This window comes from Equus caballus, chromosome 2 (assembly GCF_041296265.1).
Source record: "Equus caballus isolate H_3958 breed thoroughbred chromosome 2, TB-T2T, whole genome shotgun sequence".
NCBI classification, from domain to species: Eukaryota; Metazoa; Chordata; class Mammalia; order Perissodactyla; family Equidae; genus Equus; species Equus caballus.
This window is the reverse complement of record NC_091685.1, coordinates 42,964,024-42,986,563: the sequence shown is the minus strand read 5'-3', so window position 1 is coordinate 42,986,563 and position 22,540 is coordinate 42,964,024. Positions and strand designations below refer to the sequence as shown.

General features: G+C 40.5%; 1 protein-coding gene across 10 annotated transcripts in view; it reads right to left on the bottom strand.

The window, feature by feature from the left end:
• Positions 1 to 9,833: 9,833 nt before the first annotated feature.
• Positions 9,834 to 22,540, bottom strand: part of TNFRSF9 (TNF receptor superfamily member 9) — a 33,637-nt gene continuing 20,930 nt past the window's right edge. For 6 of the 10 annotated variants that reach the window (XM_014737682.3, XM_014737681.3, XM_070253789.1 and 3 more), the window contains 3 exons: positions 22,091 to 22,221; positions 21,460 to 21,597; positions 9,834 to 11,301 (listed from right to left, as the gene is read on the bottom strand). In XM_014737682.3, coding sequence (XP_014593168.2) covers positions 11,213 to 11,301; positions 21,460 to 21,597; positions 22,091 to 22,221 — 358 coding nt within the window. In that variant the 3' untranslated portion in view covers positions 9,834 to 11,212. The remainder of the gene's footprint in view (positions 11,302 to 21,459; positions 21,598 to 22,090; positions 22,222 to 22,540) is intronic. The other 4 variants (XM_070253790.1, XM_014737684.3, XM_070253792.1 and 1 more) reach the window with 1 other exon arrangement.

Here is a 22,540-nt window from a genome sequence, read left to right as displayed (position 1 = left end):
CAGACGCCTGAGCTGGAGGCTCGAGGGCAGCGGCTGCAGAAAGATGGACAAATGGCCGGTGGGCGAGGAGGCAGGAGGAGGGGCAGGCTCCCGAAGCGAGAGTAGACAGGTTCCCAGCCGGCACTTATTTTTCTTGAGTTTTTCTTCTGTGTAACATGTCAGAAAAAAGTGTCCTCTGACAAGCTGGATAATTTTTAGTGATTTCTCCTGAGCACCGAAGTAGAAAAGAAAGTAAACGAAGAGCACAGGATGTGGGGGCCTGTGCGGCCGGGTCACTGGGTTTCCTCTGGTGCCTGTGACTCCCGCGTACATCCAGTGACGTCTTCGTTCATCTGTTCATCACGGCGTTATTGAGCACCCACCGTGTGCCAGACACTGGGCTGGGTGCTGGAGACCCCGCAGAGAACAAAGCAGTCTCCGTCGCTGCCCTCATCGGGTTTTTTTTTAACTTATTTATTTTTAAAAATTCTGGTAAACTATACAAAACATAAAATTTACCATTTTAACTGTTTTTAAGCGTGCAGTTCAGGGACGTTACGTACACTGACCTCGTTGTGCAACCGTTATCCACCCCCGTCCACAGAACTCTTCTCATCTTGTAAAACTGAAACCCTGTCCCCCAACACTAATGCCCCCGCCCTGGCACCCTCCCTTCTGCTTTCTACCTTCATAGACTTGGCTCCTCCAGGGATCTCCGCCTTCATCAGGGTGTGCATTCAAACGGGGGAGGCACAGGCCACGGGGGCTCACTCCCGAGCTCCCTGCACCCCCACTGAGCCACCTGCCTTCGAGGGCTCTGCTCCCTTCCTGACCTTCAAAACATCCTCCAGCATCTGGTCTCTTTAAGACATTGTCAGTAACAACAAAACCTAAACAGCTCACAGACAGGGAGTTCCTCAGTGCCATGTCACAGATTTTTGTATTTCTGAGACTCCCTTAGGCTTTTAATTCAACAACTCTCAACTCAGAGTAGGGGAAAAAAATATGCGAATGTTGTTGCCTCCAGAATATTCGATTTTCGAAGCCTGAAGTCCACCTGTAGCGAGAAGAGAAGCCAGGAGAGCTGGGCACTGGCCAGCTCGGACAAGCTGCGTAACCTCGAGAGAACCACTTCCTCCCTCCGGGCCTCGGCTCTTATTTCCTTTCCAGGTTAAAAATTCTGTGACTCTACATTGTTGGCTGGCGTGGAAATTGGCATATCTTTTTGAAGGGCAATGAAAAAAAAGGTGTTTTTTATTGTGGTAAAATATACATAACATGAAATTTACCATTTTAACCACTTCTAAGTGTACAGTTTAGTGGCATAAAGATCATTCACAATGTTGTGTAAACATCACCACTGCCTATTTCCATAACCTTTTCATCACCCTCCCACCAGGCCATGTTAAAGGACAATTTTGCAATACCTATAATCGTCCTAAATTCACATACCCTATAGTCCACCAGTTTCACGTCTAGGACTCTGTTCTATGAAAACACTTCATAAGAAGATATTCTTCTTAATAAGAAGAAATTCATTGCTGTATTAATATTCCATTTTATAGTTCATAATTGTATATCGTAGAGTAGTATGGCCTAATTTTTAAAAATCATTGCAAACGTATCATTGAAGACAAATTTGTTTTTACTAATTATCTATAACAATTTAAGCATTTATCATTTGAAACAGTTTTAACACTCTTATTCCATAACTTTATTTAAAATTTACATCTTAAAAATTATTAAGGCCAAGCATTGATACCTAAAACTTCTAATAAAGCATTATTTCTCCATAGTATTGTTTATGAACATTTAAGTTTATTTATTTTAGGAATGCCTCATATTTGAGATCTATAGGCCAGAAGCAGAATTCTATTTTTAAAAACATATTCTTCAAACAGTGCTCTTGTGGCACCAGAATAAGCACAGTATAGTGTAATTTCGTTTGCAAAACATTTTTATTTGTTAGCATAAATGCCATGCAGGAATTTGTCTTAGAGTAGAGAACACTGTTTCACTGTCAAACATATACGCAGAATTCATTTGTAAAGTTCAATACATGGAATGTTTTACATTAAAGGGAAGCCTATGCTAATTTCAACTTCTGTATTTTTTCAGTGAATGAGGAGGAATCAGAAAACAGTGATGGTTATCAGACTGCAACGTCGCCCCGTCAGTGAGCAGGCATCCCCACATGGGACGGCGTGGCTGAGACTGATTTTTGAGTCCTCTTAGAACTAGCCCAGTCAGCGTCTATATTTGGAAAAATCACAATTGCAGGATGTGTGATTATAATTGCACTGAGTTATCAGCATTTGTTGCAGTCAGAAATGTTCAATCACTTAGTAGAAGCGAGTGTTACTTCGCTGAGCATGGCTGATTGTGTTGATCCTGCTTCTTTAATAAGAACAGGACGAGATCCTTTCTTGAGCGCCTGGTTTGTGAGGGCGCTGTACTAAACAGCTCATTTATTTCACCTTTGCAATGCTTCCATGTCATGTTACAGAGGAGGAAACCAAGACTTAGAGGATCATGTAAACTCCGTCACAAACGGGTGGTGGCAGTAAGTGAGCCTCAAACTGGCTGTCTCCAGTGCCCATAAACTCAACCTGGATGCTGTATGGCCCCAGATGGTCTTATTAAGATGGAAAAGTTTTCAAGAGATTCTGACTTGTTATCCACCTTTACTAAATAACAGGGCTGAAGAGAACTTTTGAAAAAGTACAAACTGGGATTTCTTAAGCATGTGCCTCATCTGACCTCTCTGTGTCTGACAGGTTCAGTTGTCTCTTCCATGTTGGAGCAAATTGTTTACTTCACAGGAGATCGCCAACACCAAGAGCAGAAACTGAAATCCCGCCTCGTCTCAGATCCGCTCAATAGAAGCAAAGTAGGAACATGGAGGGAATCTGTGTTTCCCAAATGGAAGATAACATCCTTAACTCCCCCCCACACTACCCCAAAGTGGAAAATAACACTTACATGGTGCTCAGCCTTCTCAGGAGTCCCTCTCCTGGTATGACCAGCAGTCATTTTGAAAGCTGGAAGAAAATAAACCGCTATCAGGCTTAAAGCTCCAAGTAACCATGGTGACCAGCTCATCCAGCCTCAGCTTCACCAGGTAATAGGTAGAAGAGAAGTTGGTAGAATCTTATTGTCATAAGTGAAAAGAGTTTGTGTTGCAGAAATATTTTCTTACCACATATGCCAAAATTGGACGGCTACCAGTGTGTCTTCTTGATCCCACTCCTTCCTTCATTCATTCAACCCAGAGTTACTGGCACTTTCCAGGGTTACAGCAGAGAATCTGACAAACCCCTGCTCTCAGTGGTTGGCAGACAGCAAAGTAGGAATAAATATACAATGTAATCTCAGGTCCTGGTGTGGGCATCTGGTTACTGTGAATTCTCTGCAGTGTACAATGTGTACAACTGTCTGTATAGCCCTGTCTTTGTCATTGTCGAAACCATTTTCTGGTAACAAAGCCTCTGTGCCTTTTCTTGTCCCAAAGAGGTGGGGGCAGGGAGGGAGGTGAAGAGGGAGCACATTTCAGCTGACATCTGCCCTTTGTTGACGTCCATCCATTTCCTCTTTGAAATTCTCCTTCACCAGAACAGGTTGTTTTAGAGGGTGTTGCTGGTGCCCTGTCATCACCCCAGGCATTTGTCCAGTGTTACGGTTAACCTGTTTTCAGAAAGATTGAATAGTGTATTAAAATGGCTTTTATAGTAAGTACATAATTCACGTGTAAAATCTGAACTTGGAATCCTTTTGCCACTCTCTTGCCAATATATTCAACTTCCTCATCCCACTGACGTCTGTCCTTCCCTTCTGGAAAACCCCAGCCCAGAGGCAGTCCACTCCACCTCATCTGAGCTCTTGCAGGAACCTGGGCCTCATAGTGAATCTGGACCCACACTCCTGCAGGGTGAGAGACTCAGCTGGAATAAGCAACCTACAGTTCCGTTTGTTAAAAAGGACAACAGGCCCAAAATGGAGTCACTTGTGCTAAGCCCCGTGTCAGCAAACCAAGACTTCATACCTAACCTAATTGCAGCCTCAGCCCCCCAGGAGTGGAATTTTAACCAATGGCTCTGGAATTTCCTGGGCAGCACTATTGAGGCCGTCCACTTGACAGACCCCTATCATCCCCTAAAGGAGGGCGACCTTGCCTGAAACAATCCTTATCCTGGCCCCTTCTGCCTATAGAAGTCTTCCATTATGTACAGCTCCTCGGAGCTCCCTTCCATTTGCTAGACAGGATGCTGCCTGATTCATGAATTGTTGAATAGGGCCAATTAGATCTTCAAATTTACTCAGTTGAATTTTGTTTTTTAACAGGTTCTGTCCAATAAAATGAGTTCTTTATTCCCCCATCCTCCATCCCCTCCTCCACTCTCCATGCCAGCAGAGGACCCCAGGTACCCCCTCTCCTTCCGTCCGTCAAGCCCAGCAGTCTACCAGCATCTGCATTCATCTGGCCTCATCCTCCTATTAAACTGGAAACTTCCATCCTCCTCCTCCTGTGCCCTGGGCCCCATCCTCTCTGCCCTTCAGGCACTGGCTCCCCATGATCCCATTCTAGACTCATCTTTAACATCTGAATCTAAATCTTTAATGCCTTGCTCAAGTCTGTCCAATTAAGAGAGAACCCAATACTTCCCCTTAACTAGGTTTGTCAGATCTAGCAAATAAAAATAAGGGACGCCCAGGTAAACTTGAATTTCAGATAAACAACAGATAAATTTTAGTAAAAGCATGTCTCAAATATTGCATGGAACATGTTTATACTGAGAAATTACTCATTGTTTATCTGAAGTTCAAATCTAACTAGGCTTCCCATGTTCTGTCCTATGACCCTACCCGAAGACTCCATGTGGTCCCCCAGTTCTCACACCACCTCCTTTCTTTCACTGTCTAACTTTGGAAAGGTTTGAGTACACTCACTGTCACTTCCCATGCATTCCTAGGTTCCCATGGTCTAGCTTTTGTAATTAGCACTCCCCTGAAAGGGCTCCCGTTAAGGTGACTGCCTTGTTGCTAAACCCAGTGTACATTTTATTGTCACCTCTCTGGATTCCTGATGGCCTTTGGCCATCTTGACTCTACTCTCACCTGCTGGATTCCAAAGACCCTGGCCTAGGCCTCTGCGATGCCAGTTTCCCCGTCCCTCACCCCCCCGCAGTGTAGCCCCTCTGCTGGGGCATCACATAGAGTCATTCACCGACCCTGGACCAGCTCCTTCCTCCCTCACCTCCTCCTCCCAGGGTTTCTTGGCTTCCCCAGTGGTACCACTACCCTTCAGCTGCCCAAGCCAGGAACCAGGGCCTTATGCCTCACCCCCAGATCAGTCTGTCTCCTGGAGGAGTGCCCAGTCTTTGTAATCCATGTTCCTCACTGTAGTCAAGGAGACCTTTCTAAAATGCAAATCCAGTCAGATCCCTTCCCTGGCTCCCCAGTCAGCGTCCACAGTTCAAAGTCTGAGCTTCTTAACTGTGCTTATAAAATCTGGATATCTGGTCCCTGCTGACCTGCAGCTTCCTTCCTCCTCTCCTCTCCATCCCCAGCCCCCAGCCCTCCCTCCCATTTGCCTGGGCCCTTTGCTTCTCCAGGAAACACACAGCCTGAGTAGATACCTGCTCCTCATCCCATCCGTCCCCATCATCCCCAGGAAGGCCTCCCTCGGCCCCTTCCAGCGTGAGCTTCTCCCCCAAGCACACAGGCCCCTGGCGCTCAGCTGTCCCTTCACCAGCCTGGAGGCTCCAGAGCAGCACGCTCACCCCCTGCTTCACTGTCTATTCCTGGCATATAGTAGGTCCTTGGTAACATTGTGTCTCTTATCTGGTTGTACTTAGTCGCCTGGACTGAAAGCCCTCAGGTGGGAGTGGGTCCTTCATCTTTGTGTCCCAGCCTGGTGCCTGATGCAGGGGCCCTGCAGCCACGCCAGCTCAGTGAAGGGGCCGTTCGTATTTCAGAGCCAGCCCCTGCGATAGGTTTGTCAGAATCAGCCTCTTCAATGAATTTGTAAAAAAGACATGTTGTTCGAAAGCCTTTGATGACTTAGTTAATTTGAAATACAGCTATCGGAATCACTATTGATATAAAAACAGTATTCATTTTTCTGCAACTAATAAGTTGTTGGGAGCAAAAGCAATCCCAAACTCTGACTCTTTCACATTCCTTGGCACTAAAGTCCAAGTTTCCATGGTTTCCAGAGAATAGCATGTTATTTCACTGTCACCCTTTATGATTTGACGTTGCAATAGTAATATGAAGTTTTTAAACAATAAGCTATCTTTTTTCTTAGATATTCTTTTTTTTCTGTGCAGATGATAGATTTGTGTTTTATTATAGAGCTCTTTCTAAAAATATCAGTTAATGATCGCTCTCCTAGCCCTACCACACGCAGACCACACATACCTCATTCGAGCTGTGGTCCACGGGTACGTCCCACCCACAAATGGAAAGACCTGCTCTGCAGAGGAAGACACCCACTTTAGTAGCCTTATGCCCCTCATATCAAAAGTTTCCATCAGAGTGATATCTTCCACCACAGAAGAAAATCAAAATTTGTTTCAGAAGTAGCCTAAGCTTGTTTTTAAGCATTTAGAAAACTGTTTCCAACTTGGATAACCCTAAATGTGTTCATTTATTTTGAGCATAGAAATTTACATTCATTTCTAATAAACAATTATCGGATTTCCTAAATTAACCCCCAAAGGGGATCATTTTATTCTGTCTTGATTTTCTTTCTTGTTAACTGTCATTTAGGGGGAAAGATGACTCATACTCTAAGTTCCTGTGTTTTTCATATAACTTTTACACATTATACCAAAATTCACTATGATAAAGTGTCATACAGTCTGTGTGATAAACACAGCCTCGGTCAGATGAATACAATAAACTGGATTTTCTGTGGTTATAATCTGGGACAAATGAGTTTAGTTGAGTTACCATGGGTGACCCAGGTCTATGGGGCACGACCCGTCCCTTCGTGTGTGTGGATCGTGGATGATGGAGAATTAAACACAGGTGTCTGAAGCCGAGGGGGGAAGCTGCATTAGAATGCATAGGATCGTGGTTTGGAAGGGAAAAAAAAGTTACACCTCGCCCTCTTCCTGCAATGGCACTGGGAGCTCCCTACGCTTTGCTTTGCCTCCTGTTTTAAATGGATTGTACCACCAGTGATCATTTTCTTATTCTTGCCAGAACACCGGGTCCACAAGATTAAAAGCCAAATGAAGGTACTACATCTATTTAAATTAAAACAACAACTTTTTTCTGAACACATATAATTATATCATACACCAAAGCATAAAAAAGTACATGCTTTAAAGAGGGGAGGTAAAAAGGAATACCTATGATTCCATTAACTTTCTTTCAGGCACTGATTTTCTTGGAATACTGCCGAAGTTTAGATCCCAATCAAAGACAACAGAACCACTGGCTGAGTCATCTGCAATCAAATGCTTTTTTTCCTTTTTTCCAGAAAGATTTCAGATAAAATTCAACACCCATTCATGATTAAAAAGTAAAAACTAACCCTCTTCACAAATCAGGAATAGAAAGGAATTTCCTTAACCTGATCAAGTATATTTACAAAAAACCTGAAAGTATCCTCTATAAATAGGATAAAAAACAGACTATTACATTGTACTGGAGATCCTAGCAATAAGTCAAGCAGTACGTCAAGCGAAAGAAGTAAAAAACAAAGGAATAGAAAAGGAAGAAACTAATATTATTGCAAATAACAGGATTGTCCATATAGAGAACCCAAAGGAATCTACACACATATTGTTAAAAATAATAGGAAAGTTTAGGGAGAAAGCTGGCCATAAACTAACATAAGCAAATCAGCAACATCTCTATACTCCAACAACAAACAGAACCATCTAAAAAAGCAACACAAAGCAAAATATCTAGAAATAAACCTAATAAGAGATGTACACACCATTTCTGGAGAAACTTTACAGAACTTTGTTGAAGGACGTTAGAAAGACTTGTCCTACCAGGTATCAAGAGCTATTATAAAGCTACCAGAACAAAGACAGTGCGGTACCAGCAGAAGGACAGACAAATTGAGCAACGGAGCAGAACAGAGCCCAGAAACAGACACATGGTTGCGTGGAAATTTGATAAATGATGAGACGGTATTGCAGATCCATGGGAAAAGATGAATCACTGAATTAAAATGGCACTAGATCTAGTGGTTATCCACATACAAAACTCAAAACTGGATCATTACCTCACAACACACACAAAAATCATTCCCGATAGATTAGACTTCAACATGAAAGACAAAACTTTTAGAATAAAATGTGAGGAAATATCTTTATGATATTGGCACAGGGAAGGATTTCTTTAACCAGGAAACCAGGTAAGAAAGCAATGTAAATTTAACCAAATTAAATAAGAGCTTTTCCACTTATTACCAGAAAGACACAATAAAAAAGAGAAAAAACAAACTGCAAACAAAGCAGATACTTATGACACATATAAGTGACCAAAGATTATTACCTAGAATATATAAAGAACTTCTATGAATCAATAAGAAAAAGATAAACAACCAAGTTTTAAAAAATGAGAAAAAAACATGAGGAAGCATTTCACAGAAAAGAAACACAAACGGTATAAAAACACGTGACAAGGGGCTGGCCCCGGGGCCGAGTGGTTAAGTTCGCGCGCTCCGCTTTGGCAGCCCAGGGTTTCACTGGTTCAGATCCTGGGCGCGGACATGGCACTGCTCACAAGGCCATGTTGAGGCGGCATCCCACATGCCACAACTAGAAGGACCCACAACTAAAATATACAACTATGTACTGGGGGGATTTGGGGAGAAAAAGCAGGAACAAAAAAAATATTGGCAACAGTTGTTAGCTCAGGTGCCAGTCTTTTAAAAAAACAAAACATGGGGCTGGCCCTGTGGCCGAGTGGTTAAGTTCGCGCGCTCCGCTGCAGGCGGCCCAGTGTTTCGTTGGTTCGAATCCTGGACGCAGACATGGCACTGCTCATCAAACCACGCTGAGGAAGTGTCCCACATGCCACAACTAGAAGGACCCACAACAAAGAATATACAACTATGTACTGGGGGGCTTTGGGGAGAAAACGGAAAAAATAAAATCTTCAAAAAAAAATGTGACAAGATGTTCGTTAGTAATCAAGGAAATGCAAATAAGGCCACAGTGAGCTGCCATCTTAAATCCACTGAATTGGCAAAATTAAGAGAATCTGATAATACCAGAGGGTAGCAAGGATGGGGATCAACGGAACACTATGCACTGCTGACAGGAGCATAGTAGCACCATCTCGAAAAGCGTTTCAGGACTGCAGTGGACTCTTCATTGATCAGAAATGTTTTCTGCCCCTCCCTGTGTGAAAATTGTACTTTCTGCCCTATTGATGCCCAGCTTGGCTTCGTGACTTGCTCTCAAAGTTGGAGTCTAACCAACTACATATGGGCAGAGTGACGTGAATCCCTTTGCCACGAGACGGCCAATGTTCCAACAGAAGCTGCTCCCTCCGCCTAAATCCCAGAGTGAAACAGCGAGGAGCAAAGTCACAGCCAGCCTGCAAGGGGCACGTGGTGACAGCAGGAAAGGCACCTCTGTTGTTTGGTTGTAATCTGTTAAGACTTGGGAGGTCATTTGTTACTTCTGCATAACTTAGCATATCCTTATTGATATGAGTACTGGCTCATAAAGTTGAACACTCATCTGCCCCAAGAGCCAACAATTCCAGTTCTAAAGAAGTTTCCCTGGAAACACTCTTGCCCAGGAGACACGTAAAGGAACATTCATAGCAACATTGTTCATAACTGCAAAAAACCGGGAAACACCACCAGTGTCCTCAGAGAATGGATGATAAATTATGGTATATTTGCAAAATTATATAGCAGTCAAAATGAATGCATTCTAGTTGCATATAATAACATGCATGAGTCTTATAAATATAATTTTGAGTGATTAAAGCAAGTCATAGAGGTCTCCATACAGTATAAACCATTTTCATAAAGCTTAAAAACAAACAAAACTAAATAACATAATTTTAAGGTACATAATTACATAATAAATGACTTTTTTTTTTTAAAGCAAGAAAATGAGAGACAACATTCCCCAGAAAGGTCGCGGGGTGGGTGGTGGTGGAGGGAGACGGAAGTTGAGAGAGGGAGCAGCACACAGATGGATGCACTGACCTTGACTTTGACCCTATAAAGGGTCAGATAGTAAATATTCTAGGCCACACAGCCTCTGTCAGAGCTGCTGACCTCTGCTGTTGTAACGCAAAGGCCGCCTTAGACAACATGTAAATAAATAAGTGTGGCTGTATGTTCCAATAAAACTTCATTTATGGAGTCTGAAATTTGAGTTTCATATAATTTTACATGTCGGGAGATATTATTCTTCTTTTGATTTTTTAAACCATTTAAATACGTCAAAACCATTCTCAGCTCCTAAGCCGTACAAAGGCACGTGGCGTCTCAGAGCTGGCCCTTGGGAGCTGGCGGCTCCCGCTCTGGTGCTCTGGTTGGGCTCTTGGCTCTTCGTTCTAGGACGCGCTTCATACCTATTTCATGCATTAGTTTATGTGCATCCAATACTATTATTAAAGTTTTTAAGGATAAAAAAACATAAGCCCCGGCTCATGGGGAGCAGGAGCAAAGCAGACGATGTGAGGACCAGGGACCACGAGGTGTGCAAGGACATCCCAACCCCTTCCGGAACTCTTCCACAAGGTCCGAGAGTTTCCTCCTTGACCCCAACCTTGGGCTGTCGCCATTCTCCCCTCACGGTGGGAGAGGCCACTGTGTTGAATGGCTGATCCAGTAGATAATTTGGTTGGGGATATTTTATGCATCTTATGGCTTATTGTCATATGTTATATTAGCACACACAAAAAATGGAATTGATTTTGATTATAATTTTAGTCAGACCACTGGCCTACATGATTAAATTTAAAATAGAATTCTCTTTAGATTTAACTAAAAAGCTAGCTCAAGCCTGTTAAGCAGTGTCTTGAGCGTGCCCCTCTCCTATGAGCTCTGTTTCCTACTTCTCTTCTGTTAGAAGCGGTACGTTTTTAAAGGCCAATTCATTAGCATTTAAAAAAAACTTGTAGGGGGTTCTCCTGGGTATTAGGCAAGACGTGTTTTCAATTGGAAAGGTAAGACGGCGCGTCTCGTCTGGCACTCCTCCTCGGATCCTCCTCGAGAGCCCCAGCGTTTCCCGGACCCCGCTCACAGTCCACCTTCTCCCTCTTCTTCCTCCGGAAATCGGCAACTACAGGCATCTTCCTCTTGGGCAGTTTGTGCTGGTCGCATAAACGCTAAAAAGGAATTTAAAAGACACTTATCTTTTGCTGTCTTTTGTTTTAATCATTTGGCATCTATTTTCCATAAATCACAGTTGCAGAACATCTCTAAGTAGCAAACGTCCTCAACTTTAATTTGAACAAACTCACTAAAGAGAGCGGTAATAGCACGAACTTTTTCTCAGGCTTATTTAAGATTTTTCTTTTCACCAAATACTTTTATTCGTCCTGAAAAACTATTTTCTTTATTTCCTACAATGGCTAAAACAGTCTTGAGCGCGCATCACCACAGCACAAAACTTGTTGTGTCCGAAACGTAACTACAGTTTCAACTCAGCTGCACGTATTTCAGTCTTAAGGTTACTTAGCTTACACATTCCACAGTTTCTTTTGAATGCTTATGGATCCAAGATATTAAAGATACTCACATCACTTCCATCTATTAGTAAGTGAAGAACTGATTGATACATTAGCTTCCAGGTTTTCTTTTACATGTTAGTGTGAAGTTTTTGTGTTACTGCTGAGCAACTTTTAATCCTAAGCAGATTTTTTTTATAGCCTGACAATGCAAAAGGCCCTACCCCCATTTTACATGCTTGTTACTATAAAAAATAGCCAAAACCCAACAACCGTGCTATCTCCAAGAACTTATGAAAAACTGGCAAGACATTCAGAAATACCAATAGGATGTCTTTTTCTTTTGAAATAGCATCAAGGATTAATTTCAAAATGGAAATCTGCTTCCATAGAGTAGTCACACTTTTTCCTATTCTTCCTGCTAGGTATTGCTGAAGACTCTGGACATTTTATATACAACAAACATAAGAAAAATCGGGAAAGTGGAGAGAAGAAGGCACACCAGCTAAGGATCTCAGGATCCAAGAATAACATAGACTTGAGTTCCCTGGGTTTTCTTTCTGCCTGATATGCCCCAGACTGGGAACTGGAAAAGTCAGCAACCTAGAAATGCCGATGAGCATAGACTAAAACAATGTCCCAAGAAAAGTCTGCTCTCTCCAGCTACAAAACCAGGAAAGGTTAGCAAGGCTTGCAGCATAGCAAGACTGAAAACTTTTAGGGAATCACTCTCCTCTAGCAAACACCACAGAAAAAACTGTGGCCCCACACCCAAGCCAACCAGTAAAGGCGAAGTAGAATGCCCAGAATTCCACTCTCACCAAGCTGTTTCAAGGTTCGGCTCCCTCTCCTCGTGGGGATAGTGTCAGAGGAGGCCTAGTGGAGAGCAGAGATTTCACTGCCACTCAGGAGTAATGAGGTCACCCCCACCCCCACCACTTTGATGTTGCTGGAGGCCCCCCAGGGAGTAGTAACAAAGTGTCTTTTCCCATTCCAGCCAGAGTGGTATCAGCAGAAACTTAATGGGGTGCCTGAACTCCACACATGTCTAGCAATAACAAGGAGCCCCCCACCCCCGGGGACAACACTTGTAGAACCTGGTCTTCCAACCCCGCCTATCCTCCTTCCTCTACTGGAGCAGTGTTAGAGGAAGCCTGAATAAATACAAGCTTCCAGTTAGATCCAGAGTCTGATGACATCATATCCAAAATGTCTGGGTTGCAACAAAAAATGACTTGTCATTCTAAGAACCAGGAAGATCTCAATCTGAATGAGAGAAGACAACAGATACTTGCATCTAGATGATATACATATTGGAATTATCTGGCAAGGATTTTAAGGCAGCCATCATAAAGATGCTTCAATTGGGAACACATTTGAAACAAATGAAAAAGAAATAGAAGACATAAAAAAAAAGAACCAGGTGGCAATTTTAGAACTGAAAAATTACAATAAGCAAAATTTTAAAAATCAGTGAATGGGCTCAGCAGCAGAATGGAGAGGACAGAGGAAAGAATCATTACCTAATCTGAACAACAAAGGGAAAAGACTGGGAAAAAAATGAACAGAGCCTCAGGGACATGTGGGACTATAACAAAAGACCTAATATTCATGTCATTGGAATCCTGGAAGAGGAGAAAGGGAGTACGGCTGGAAAAGTATTGAAGAAACAATGGCTGAAAATTTCCCAAATCTGGAAAAAGGGATAAGCCTCCAGATTCAAGAAGCTGAGTGAATTCCAAATAGGATAAATCAAAGAAATCCACACCAAGACACATCATATTTAAAGTTTTGAAAACAAAAGACAAAGAAAGAAATCTTGAAAGCAGCCAGAAAGAAACAGCACAATACTTACGGGGGAAAACAAATAGAATGAAAGCGGATTTCTTGTAAGAAATCATGCAGGTCAGAAGTGGCACATTTTTCAGGTTTTAAAAGAAAATAACTGTCTACCCCAAATTCTATATCCAGTGAAAATATCTTTCAGGAATGAAGGGGAAATCAAGACATTCTCAGATGAAAGAAAACTAAGAGAATTTGTCACCAACAGACCTACTGTACAAGAATGGCTAAAGGAAATTCTGTAAACAGAAGAAAAATGATAAAAGAAGGAATCCTGGAATATCAAGAAGGAAGGAAGATCAATGGAATGAACAAATACATGGGTAAATTCAATAGACTTTCCTTCTCTTGAGTTTTCTAAATTATGTTTGACAGTTGAAGAAAAATTATAACATTGTCTAATATGGTCCTAAAAGTATATAGTGGAAATATTTAAGACAAGTATATCATAAATTGGAGGAGGTTAAGAGGATGTAAAGGGTGGTAATATTTCTATACTTCATTCAAACTGTTAAATGTTGATACTATGATAACTTATGCATAATACCTAGAGCGACCATTATAAAAGCTATACAAAGACATACATTCAAAAAACTATAGATGAATAAAAATTGAATTCTAAAAATTGTTCAAGTAATCCACAAGAATGCAGAAAAAAGATAACAGAGAAATGAAAACCAGAGAAAGCAAACAGAAAACAACAAATAAAATAGCATCTTAAATCCTAACATATAAATAATTACATTAAATATACACGGTTTAAATACACCAATTAAAAGACAGAGATTAGTAGAGTGATACCTATACCCTGCTTACAAGAAATTCACTTCGAATATTAAAATGTAGGAAAGTTGAAAGTAAAAGGATGAAAAAAATACTATATATATAAATATGCTATATTTTCTATATAGTATATATACTATATATATAAAGCAGAGTGGCTATACTAATATCAGATAAAGTAGATTTCAAAGCAAAGAAAATTATCAGACACAGAAAGTAACTTCACATAATGGTAAAAGTCAATTCATCAAGAACACATAGCAATACTAAATGTGTATACACTAGTCCCCCCTTATCCACAGGGATACATTCCAACACCCCCAGTGGATGCCTGAAACCATGGAGAGTACCAAACACTATATAAACTACCTTTTTTCCTATACATACATACTTACAATAAAGTTTAATTTATAAATTAAGCACAATAAGAGATTAACAAGAATAACTAATAATAAACTAGAACAATTATAACAATATACTGTAATAAAAGTCATGTGACTATGGTCTCTCTCTCCCAGAATATGTTATTGTATTGTACTCCCTCTTCTTGTGATCAGGAGAGATGGTACAATGTCTATGTGATGAGATGAAGGGAGGTGAAGGATGGAGCAGAAGGGCATGGGATTTCATCATGCTACTCCCTGAACAGTGTGCAATTTGAAACTTATAAATTGTTTATTTCTGGAATTTTCCATTTAATATTTTTGGGCAGTGGTTGACCACGGGTAACTGAAGCCATGGAAAGTGAAACCACAGGTAAGAAGGGACTATTGTACACCAAACAACAGAGCTGCAAAACAGGTGAAGCAAAACCTGATAGAACTTAAAAGAGAAATACATGAATCCACAATTATATTTGGAGAATTAAATGGCCGCCTCCCAACAGTTGATAGAACAACTAGACAGGAAATCAGCAAGGATAGAACCTGACAACATCATTAACTGATAGGATCAAATCAACATTTATAGAACACCCCACCCAAGAGCAGAACACATTCTTTTCCAGCGTCCACAGAACATACGGCAGGACAGACTGTGTCCTGGGCCATGAAACAAACCTCCACAAACTGAAAAGAACTGAAACCATCCGGAGGGTGTCCTCTGACTATAATGGAAGTAAATTAGACATCACTAATAGAAAGAAAACAGGAAAAGCACCAGACACTTCGAAATTTAAAAACACACTTTTAAATAATCAATGGGTTAAAGAGGAAATCTCACGGGAAATACAAAAACACATTAAACTGAATGAAAATAAAAAAAGCAACATATCAAAATTTATGGGACACAGCTAATTAGTATTGAGAAGAAAATTTATAATGTTATATTCTTATATTAGAAAAGAGGAAAAGTCTCAAATCAATAATATAAGTTTCCACCTCAAGAGAAAAATAAGTCCAAAGCAAGTGGAGAGAAGGACATAATAAAAGTAAGACCAGAAAATAGTGAAATAAAAACAGAAAAAGACAGAGAAAAATCAATGAAAAGAAGAGTTGGTTCTTTGAAAAGATCAATAAAATTGACAAATCTCTAGTAAGACTGATACGGAAATAAGACAGAAGACACACATTAACAATATGACTAGGTGGCATCACTACAGACCCTGCAGATAACAAAAGGAGAACAAAGGAATACTGGGAATAACATAAACACATGTGATAACTCAGACGAAATGGACCAATGCCTCAAAAACACAAACTACCACAGCTCACTCAGTAGGAATTAAAGAACTTAAATAGTCCTATAATTATTAAGGAAATTACATCTGTAAATTTAAAATCTCCAAAAAGAAAATCTCTAGGTCCAGTGAGTTGCACTAGAAAATTCTACCAATTGTTTAAAGAAGAATTAACACCAATTCTATAAATCTCTTCCAGGAAACAGAAGAGGGACCATGTCCCGACTTATTTGATGAAGCTAGTATTACTCTGATACCAAGATTAGACAAAGACAGTACTAGAAAATAAAACCACAGACCAATATCTTTATGAACATAGCTGCAAAAATTCTTAACAGAATACTAAGAAACAGAATTCAGCAATATATAAAAAGAATTATATACTATAAGCAAGTGGCGTTTAGTCCAGGGACACAAGGCTGGTTCAATATTCAAAAATAAGTCTATGTAATCCACTATCTTAACAGGCTAAGGAAGAAAGATCAGATGACCTTATCAACTGATGCAGAAAAAGTATTTGACAAAATTCAACACCCATTCACCATTTTTAAAAAAACCTCAGAAAACAAAAAATAGAGGAAGAACTTCCTCAACTTGATAAAAACAATATCTACTAAAAACCTACAGCTCACATCATACTTACCGGTGAAAGACTGAAGCTTTCCTTCTAAAATTAGGATCAAGGCAAGGATTTCACTCTCATCGCTGTTATTCAAGACAGTACTAGAAGTTCTAGTCAGCACAATAAGGCAGGAAAAAGAAGTAAAAGGAATACAGATCGGAAAAAAATAATAAAACTGTGCCTATCTGCAGATGACATTATGGTCTCTGTAGAAAATCCCAGTGAATATACAAAATACTCCTAGAACTACAAGTGAGTTGAGCAAAATCACGGGATGCAAAATCAATCTACAAATATCAATCGTATTCCTATATACTAGTAATGAACACATGGAAACCAAAATGATACAATACCATTTGCAATTATCAAAAAAATTAAATACTAAGGCCTAAATTTAACAAAACATTTACAGGACTTGTATGCTGAAAACTACAAAATGGTGATGAAAGAAATCAAAGAAAATATACATAAATGGAGAGAGATCATATTCATGAATTGGAATACTTAACAAGGTAACAATGTCAAGTCTCCCCAGTCTGACACACAGGTTTAACACAATCACCATCAGAAGCCCAGCTGACTTTCTGTAGATATGCATAAGATTATTCTAAAATTTATATGGAAATGCAAAGGTTCTTGAATAGCCAAAACAATTTTGAAAAAAGAAGAATAAAGTGGGAGGAATAATTCTCTTCTCTACCCAATTTCAAGACTTGTTTTACAGCTACCATAATCAAGACTGTGTGCTATTGGCAGAAGGACAAACACACAGATCAGCGGAATGGAAGAGGGAAACCAGAAATAGCCTCCACACAAGTACAGCCAGCTGCATTTTGACAAAGGCGCAAAGCAATTCAATGGAGCAAGGATAATGTTTTCAATAAATGATGCAGAAGGAATTGGATATTCATAGGCAAAAAAATCTTGACCTAAACTCTCACATCTTATACAAAACTTAACTAAAAATAAACCATAGATTTAATGTAAAACATTTAGAAGATAACAAGGGAGAAAATCTAAATCTTTGAGACCTAGGACTTGGCGGAGTCCTTAAACCTGACTTCAAAAGTGGAAAAATTGGCAAATTGGACTTCATCAAAATTGAAAACTTTTTCTCTGCAGAATACCCTGTGAAGAGGATGAAAAGGCAAGCTCTAGATTGCGAGAAAATATTTACAAATAACATATCTGACAAAGGACTTATATCTAGAAGATATAAAGAACTCTCAAATGTCAACAGTAAAACAAACAAACAATTCAATTAGAAAGTGAGCAAAAGACATGAAGGAGCATTTCACTGAAGAAGATACACAGATGGAAAATAAGTACATGAAAAGATGTTCAACCCTTAGGGAACAGCAAATTAAGACCACAATGTGCTATTACTGTAGAGTAATTAGAACAGCTGAAATAAGAAATTGTGGCAATGCAAAATGCTGGGATGAGGAGAAACTGGATCTCTCACACATTGTTGGTGGAAAGTTAAATGGTACAACTCCTCTGGAAAATAGTTTGGCATTTTCTTGAAAAAATAAACATACACTTGCCATACGACCCAGCAATTGCACCCTGGACATTTATCTTAGAGATAAGAAAACTTATGTCCACAAAAAACCTGTACATGCTTATTCATAGCAGCTTTATATGCAACAGTCAAAACCTGGGGGGCCAGTCCAGTGGCGTAGTGGTCAAGTTCATGCACTCTGCTTCAGGGGCCAGGGTTTGCAGTTTCAGTTCCCGGGCACGGACCTATATACTGCTCATCAAGCCATGCTGTGGCAGCGTCCCACATACAAAATAGAGGATTGGCACAGATGTTAGCTCAGAGACAATCTTCCTCAAGCAAAAGGAGGAAGATTGCTAACAGATGTTAGCTCAGGGCCAATCTTCCTCACCAAAAAACCCACCTGGAAACAACCAAAATGTCTTTCAGTAGGTGAATGGTAAAACAAACTGGTATAACTACACCACGGGATACCAGTCAGCAATAAAAAAAGAGTGAATTATTGGAACACAACTCTAATGGGTCTCAATGACATTAAACTAAGAAGAAAAGCCAATCTTAAAATTTATGGACCAAACTTTATGGATCATATTTATGACCCATTTATCTATTGTATGATTCCATGTATATAACATTCTTGAAATGACAAAATTGTAGAGATGGAAAACAGATTCATGGTTGCCAGGGGTTAGGGATGGTAGGGGGAGAGAGAGTAGGTGTGGCTATAAAGACCTAACAGGAGCAGATCTTTGGGGTGATGGAATAGTTCTGTATTTCAACTGTGCTGGTGGTTACACCAATCTACACATGTGATAAAAAAACATACATTATACACACACAATGTGCCAATGTCAATTGCCTGGTTTTGATATTGTACCATACTTACATAAGATACAGCCCTATGAATGGCACATGAGAATTTTCTGTACTCTCTTTACAACTTCTTGTGAATCTACAATAATTTCAAAATAGAAAGTTTTAAAAAATGACCTAAAAATTTTTTTAAATGGATTACAGTTCCATTGCAACTCACTAATTACTCATAAATACTTTTGGAAAGCATTTTATGAAGAACTTTACTGTAGTTTGGGGTAAAGATGGGAATGATAGTTCTTTAAATCAGAGGTTTAAGTGAGAGTTTCCAGGTTTAAATCAGAAACTTAGACCTCAAAAAGAGAATCAAAGAGTAACCCATAGAGCAGAAAAAGCTATTTGCAGCAATGAACAATAGACTAAAGAATACCTATAGATTAACATGAAAAGAACGGACAATCCAACGGAAAATGCTCAAAAGCCTCGATCAGGCACTTCACAAGAGAGGAAATCCAAATGGCCAATATAACATGAAAAGAAGTCCAATCTCACTAGTAATCAGGGAAATGCAAATTAAAACCACAACGAGATACTACTATCCACCCACCAGATAGAGAAAAATTAAGTCTGGTAGTATCAAGCGTTAGCAGGGATTGTGGCAAAAGGAACCCTCATATGCTGCTGGGGAAGCGTAAATGGGGTCCCACCATTCTGGAAAACAGTTTGATATATCTACTAAGGACCAAGACTCACATTCCTCACACCTCAACAGTTTTATTCCTAGGTTAAAAAAAACTAAACAGAGGGGCTGGCCCCGTGGCCGAGTGGTTAAGTTCGCGCATTCCGCTGCAGGCGGCCCAGTGTTTCGTTGGTTCGAATCCTGGGCGCGGACATGGCACTGCTCATCAAACCACGCTGAGGCAGCATCCCACATGCCACAACTAGAAGGACCCACAACGAAGAATATACAACTATGTACCAGGGGCTTTGGGGAGAAAAAGGAAAAAATAAAAATCTTTAAAAAAAAAAAAAAAAACTAAACAGAAACATGGCCTTGCGTGTCCCAAGACACATAGACAAAAATATTCAAACATCACTGTCCGTGATAGCCCCAAACTGGAAACAACCCAAGTGTCCACCAATACTGGAATGGATAAACAGACTGTGACAGTCCTTCAGTAGAAGAGTATTCAACAATGGAAATCAACTAAAAATAAATGTAGCACATGAATGAATCATACAGATACAGTGGTGAGTGAAAGAAGGAAAATACAGAATAGAAACAGTGTGGTTCCACTTGTATGAAGTTCACAAGCAGCCAAATTAAACGGTGTTGTTAGGTAGCAAAACCATAAATAAGAGCAAGGAAGTGAGTACCATAAAGATCTAGATGTGGTTAGTGCTAGCGGGGAGGGGGGCTTTCATCTGGAAGGAGAATACGAAGGGCTTCCGGGGAGCAGATCCTGTTCTATTTCTCGACCCGGGTAGAGTTACACAGGTTTTCATTTTACAACGATTTGTTAAACTTTCTATGTATGCATTTTTTCTGTATATTTCACAATGTAAAAAGGTTTTACATTGTTTTCAAAGGAACCTTTATACAAATTAGTGTAGTGCATCTTTAGATAAGACTTTACTAATAGTTTCCCTCATGTATTTTAACAACCTCCAAATAGACACTCTCCAGTCTTATTACGACGTTTCAGGTTACATCACAGCGCTAAGCGCTCCTCCTGTATACGAATCCCTCTCAGGACGTCTAGCCTGTTATCCGTGGTTCTGTCCTCCAGGAAGACCAAAAACAGATTGCTCCCATCTATAGACTTTTTTCAATAAATATTCATTGCTTTCGTTTAGTGAGTGCTGCCTCTGTGCCAGGCAATTGCTGAGTTCTTTATTATTTAGTGTCCTGTTTAACGAATAGAATCCATTATTGAAATTTCTCATTTAATTCAGATTGTTGTCATAATAATCCATTTCTTTAAACCCACTTCAAACTCCCTCCTAGTTCACTATGCCTTCCTCAAGTCGTGGATCTAGCTCAGGTCAAGGCCATTTATCAGCTGGAAGAGCAGTACTGGATGGGGCAACCATTATTTTCTGATTCCTCTTCGCCAGTATCCTGGATGCACAGTGGACTGGTGTGCACACACACACACGCACACACACACACACAGGGTTATCCAAGACTGCAGTATACTTAAATGGTCCTTTTTCTAGAACCCTTTGGTTATATTCTTCTACCAACAGCTCTCTCCACCTGAGCACCATTGACACTGGGGGCTGGATAACTCTGTGCTGTGGGGCTGTCCCGCACACTGCAGGATGTTTAGCAGCATCGCTGGCCTCCACTCACTAACTGCCAGTCGCACTTCCTCCCCACTCACCCGGGTTGTGACCACCTAACCCATTTCCAAATGTCCCCTTGGGGGCAAAACTGCCCCTCTTCAATACCACTGTGCTCTACTAACCTAGTTTCTATAACTAAAAAAATAATCATAGTTTCCTTTCTACTATAAATCATAGTTTCCTTGCCTCCAAACACTAATATCTAATACTTTTATGTTGTCTTACGTTGTTTGAATATATATAGGAGTTTCTTTCTGCTCTGTTTAACAACAGAGAGACGGAGCACGAGGAAGAACACCAGGAACAACGCTGTCGTGGAGGTCAGTGCGAGAAAGAGGATGATGATCCGGGGGTTGTGACCTCCTGCAAAAGGAGAAATGCATGCAAACATATAATTTTGCAAATACGGTTATATTTATATTTACATTTGTAAACTCCTAAGCATGAGAAGAGGTGCCTTGGGCATCTCCAACCAGTTAACTTAGTAAACTTTCCTGCTTGGTAGGAAAACTTTACAAAACGTCCATAACTTTGCTAGAAGCCCACAAAAGTTCAGCGTTTTGGCCTTTCTAGGATATAGGAAATATGGGACTCTATAATCCCCTTTACTTGGCGTTAGCAAAGGTGTAGTATCTGCTTGGGTCAAGCCTCACCTTCTTTTGCTTACTAATGTGTAACACAGACTGGGTGACAAACACCTGAGAAAAACTGATGGGTCCCTTGATGCCAGGGTAAAGGAAGGGAGGGCATGCCAGAGGTGCCTGTTGTAGGCAGAGATGTAAGACATCAGGATTTAGATTCCAATTGTAATGGCCATGGTACATTCACTTCGATTAAACAGCAACAAATCAGCTACCTCGCTCTCTCGCAGGGGCAGGCATGGCGATGAAGGATGTACCTGGAGAGAAGTCGGCCAACGTTGGTCCACACACCACATCACTTTCCTTCGTCCCATTCACAAGCACAGACTTTCCATCCAAAGAACAGCTTAGACAGTCCAATGAAAAGAGTTCATATAATTAGTTCAGGTACAGCTCATTCTAATTAAAAACACTGACATTTCCACCAGGAGAGCAGCCTAGTGGCTGAATGTGTCAGTCTAGGTTCATAAAGATAGATTTTTTTAAAGATTTTTCTTTTTCCTTTTTCTCCCCAAAGCCCCCCAGTACATAGTTGTATATTCTCAGTTGTGGGTCCTTCTAGTTGTGGCATGTGGAATGCTGCCTCAGCGTGGCTTCATGAGCGGTGCCATGTCTGCGCCAAGGATTCGAATCAGCGAAACCCTGGGCTGCCGAAGTGGAGTGTG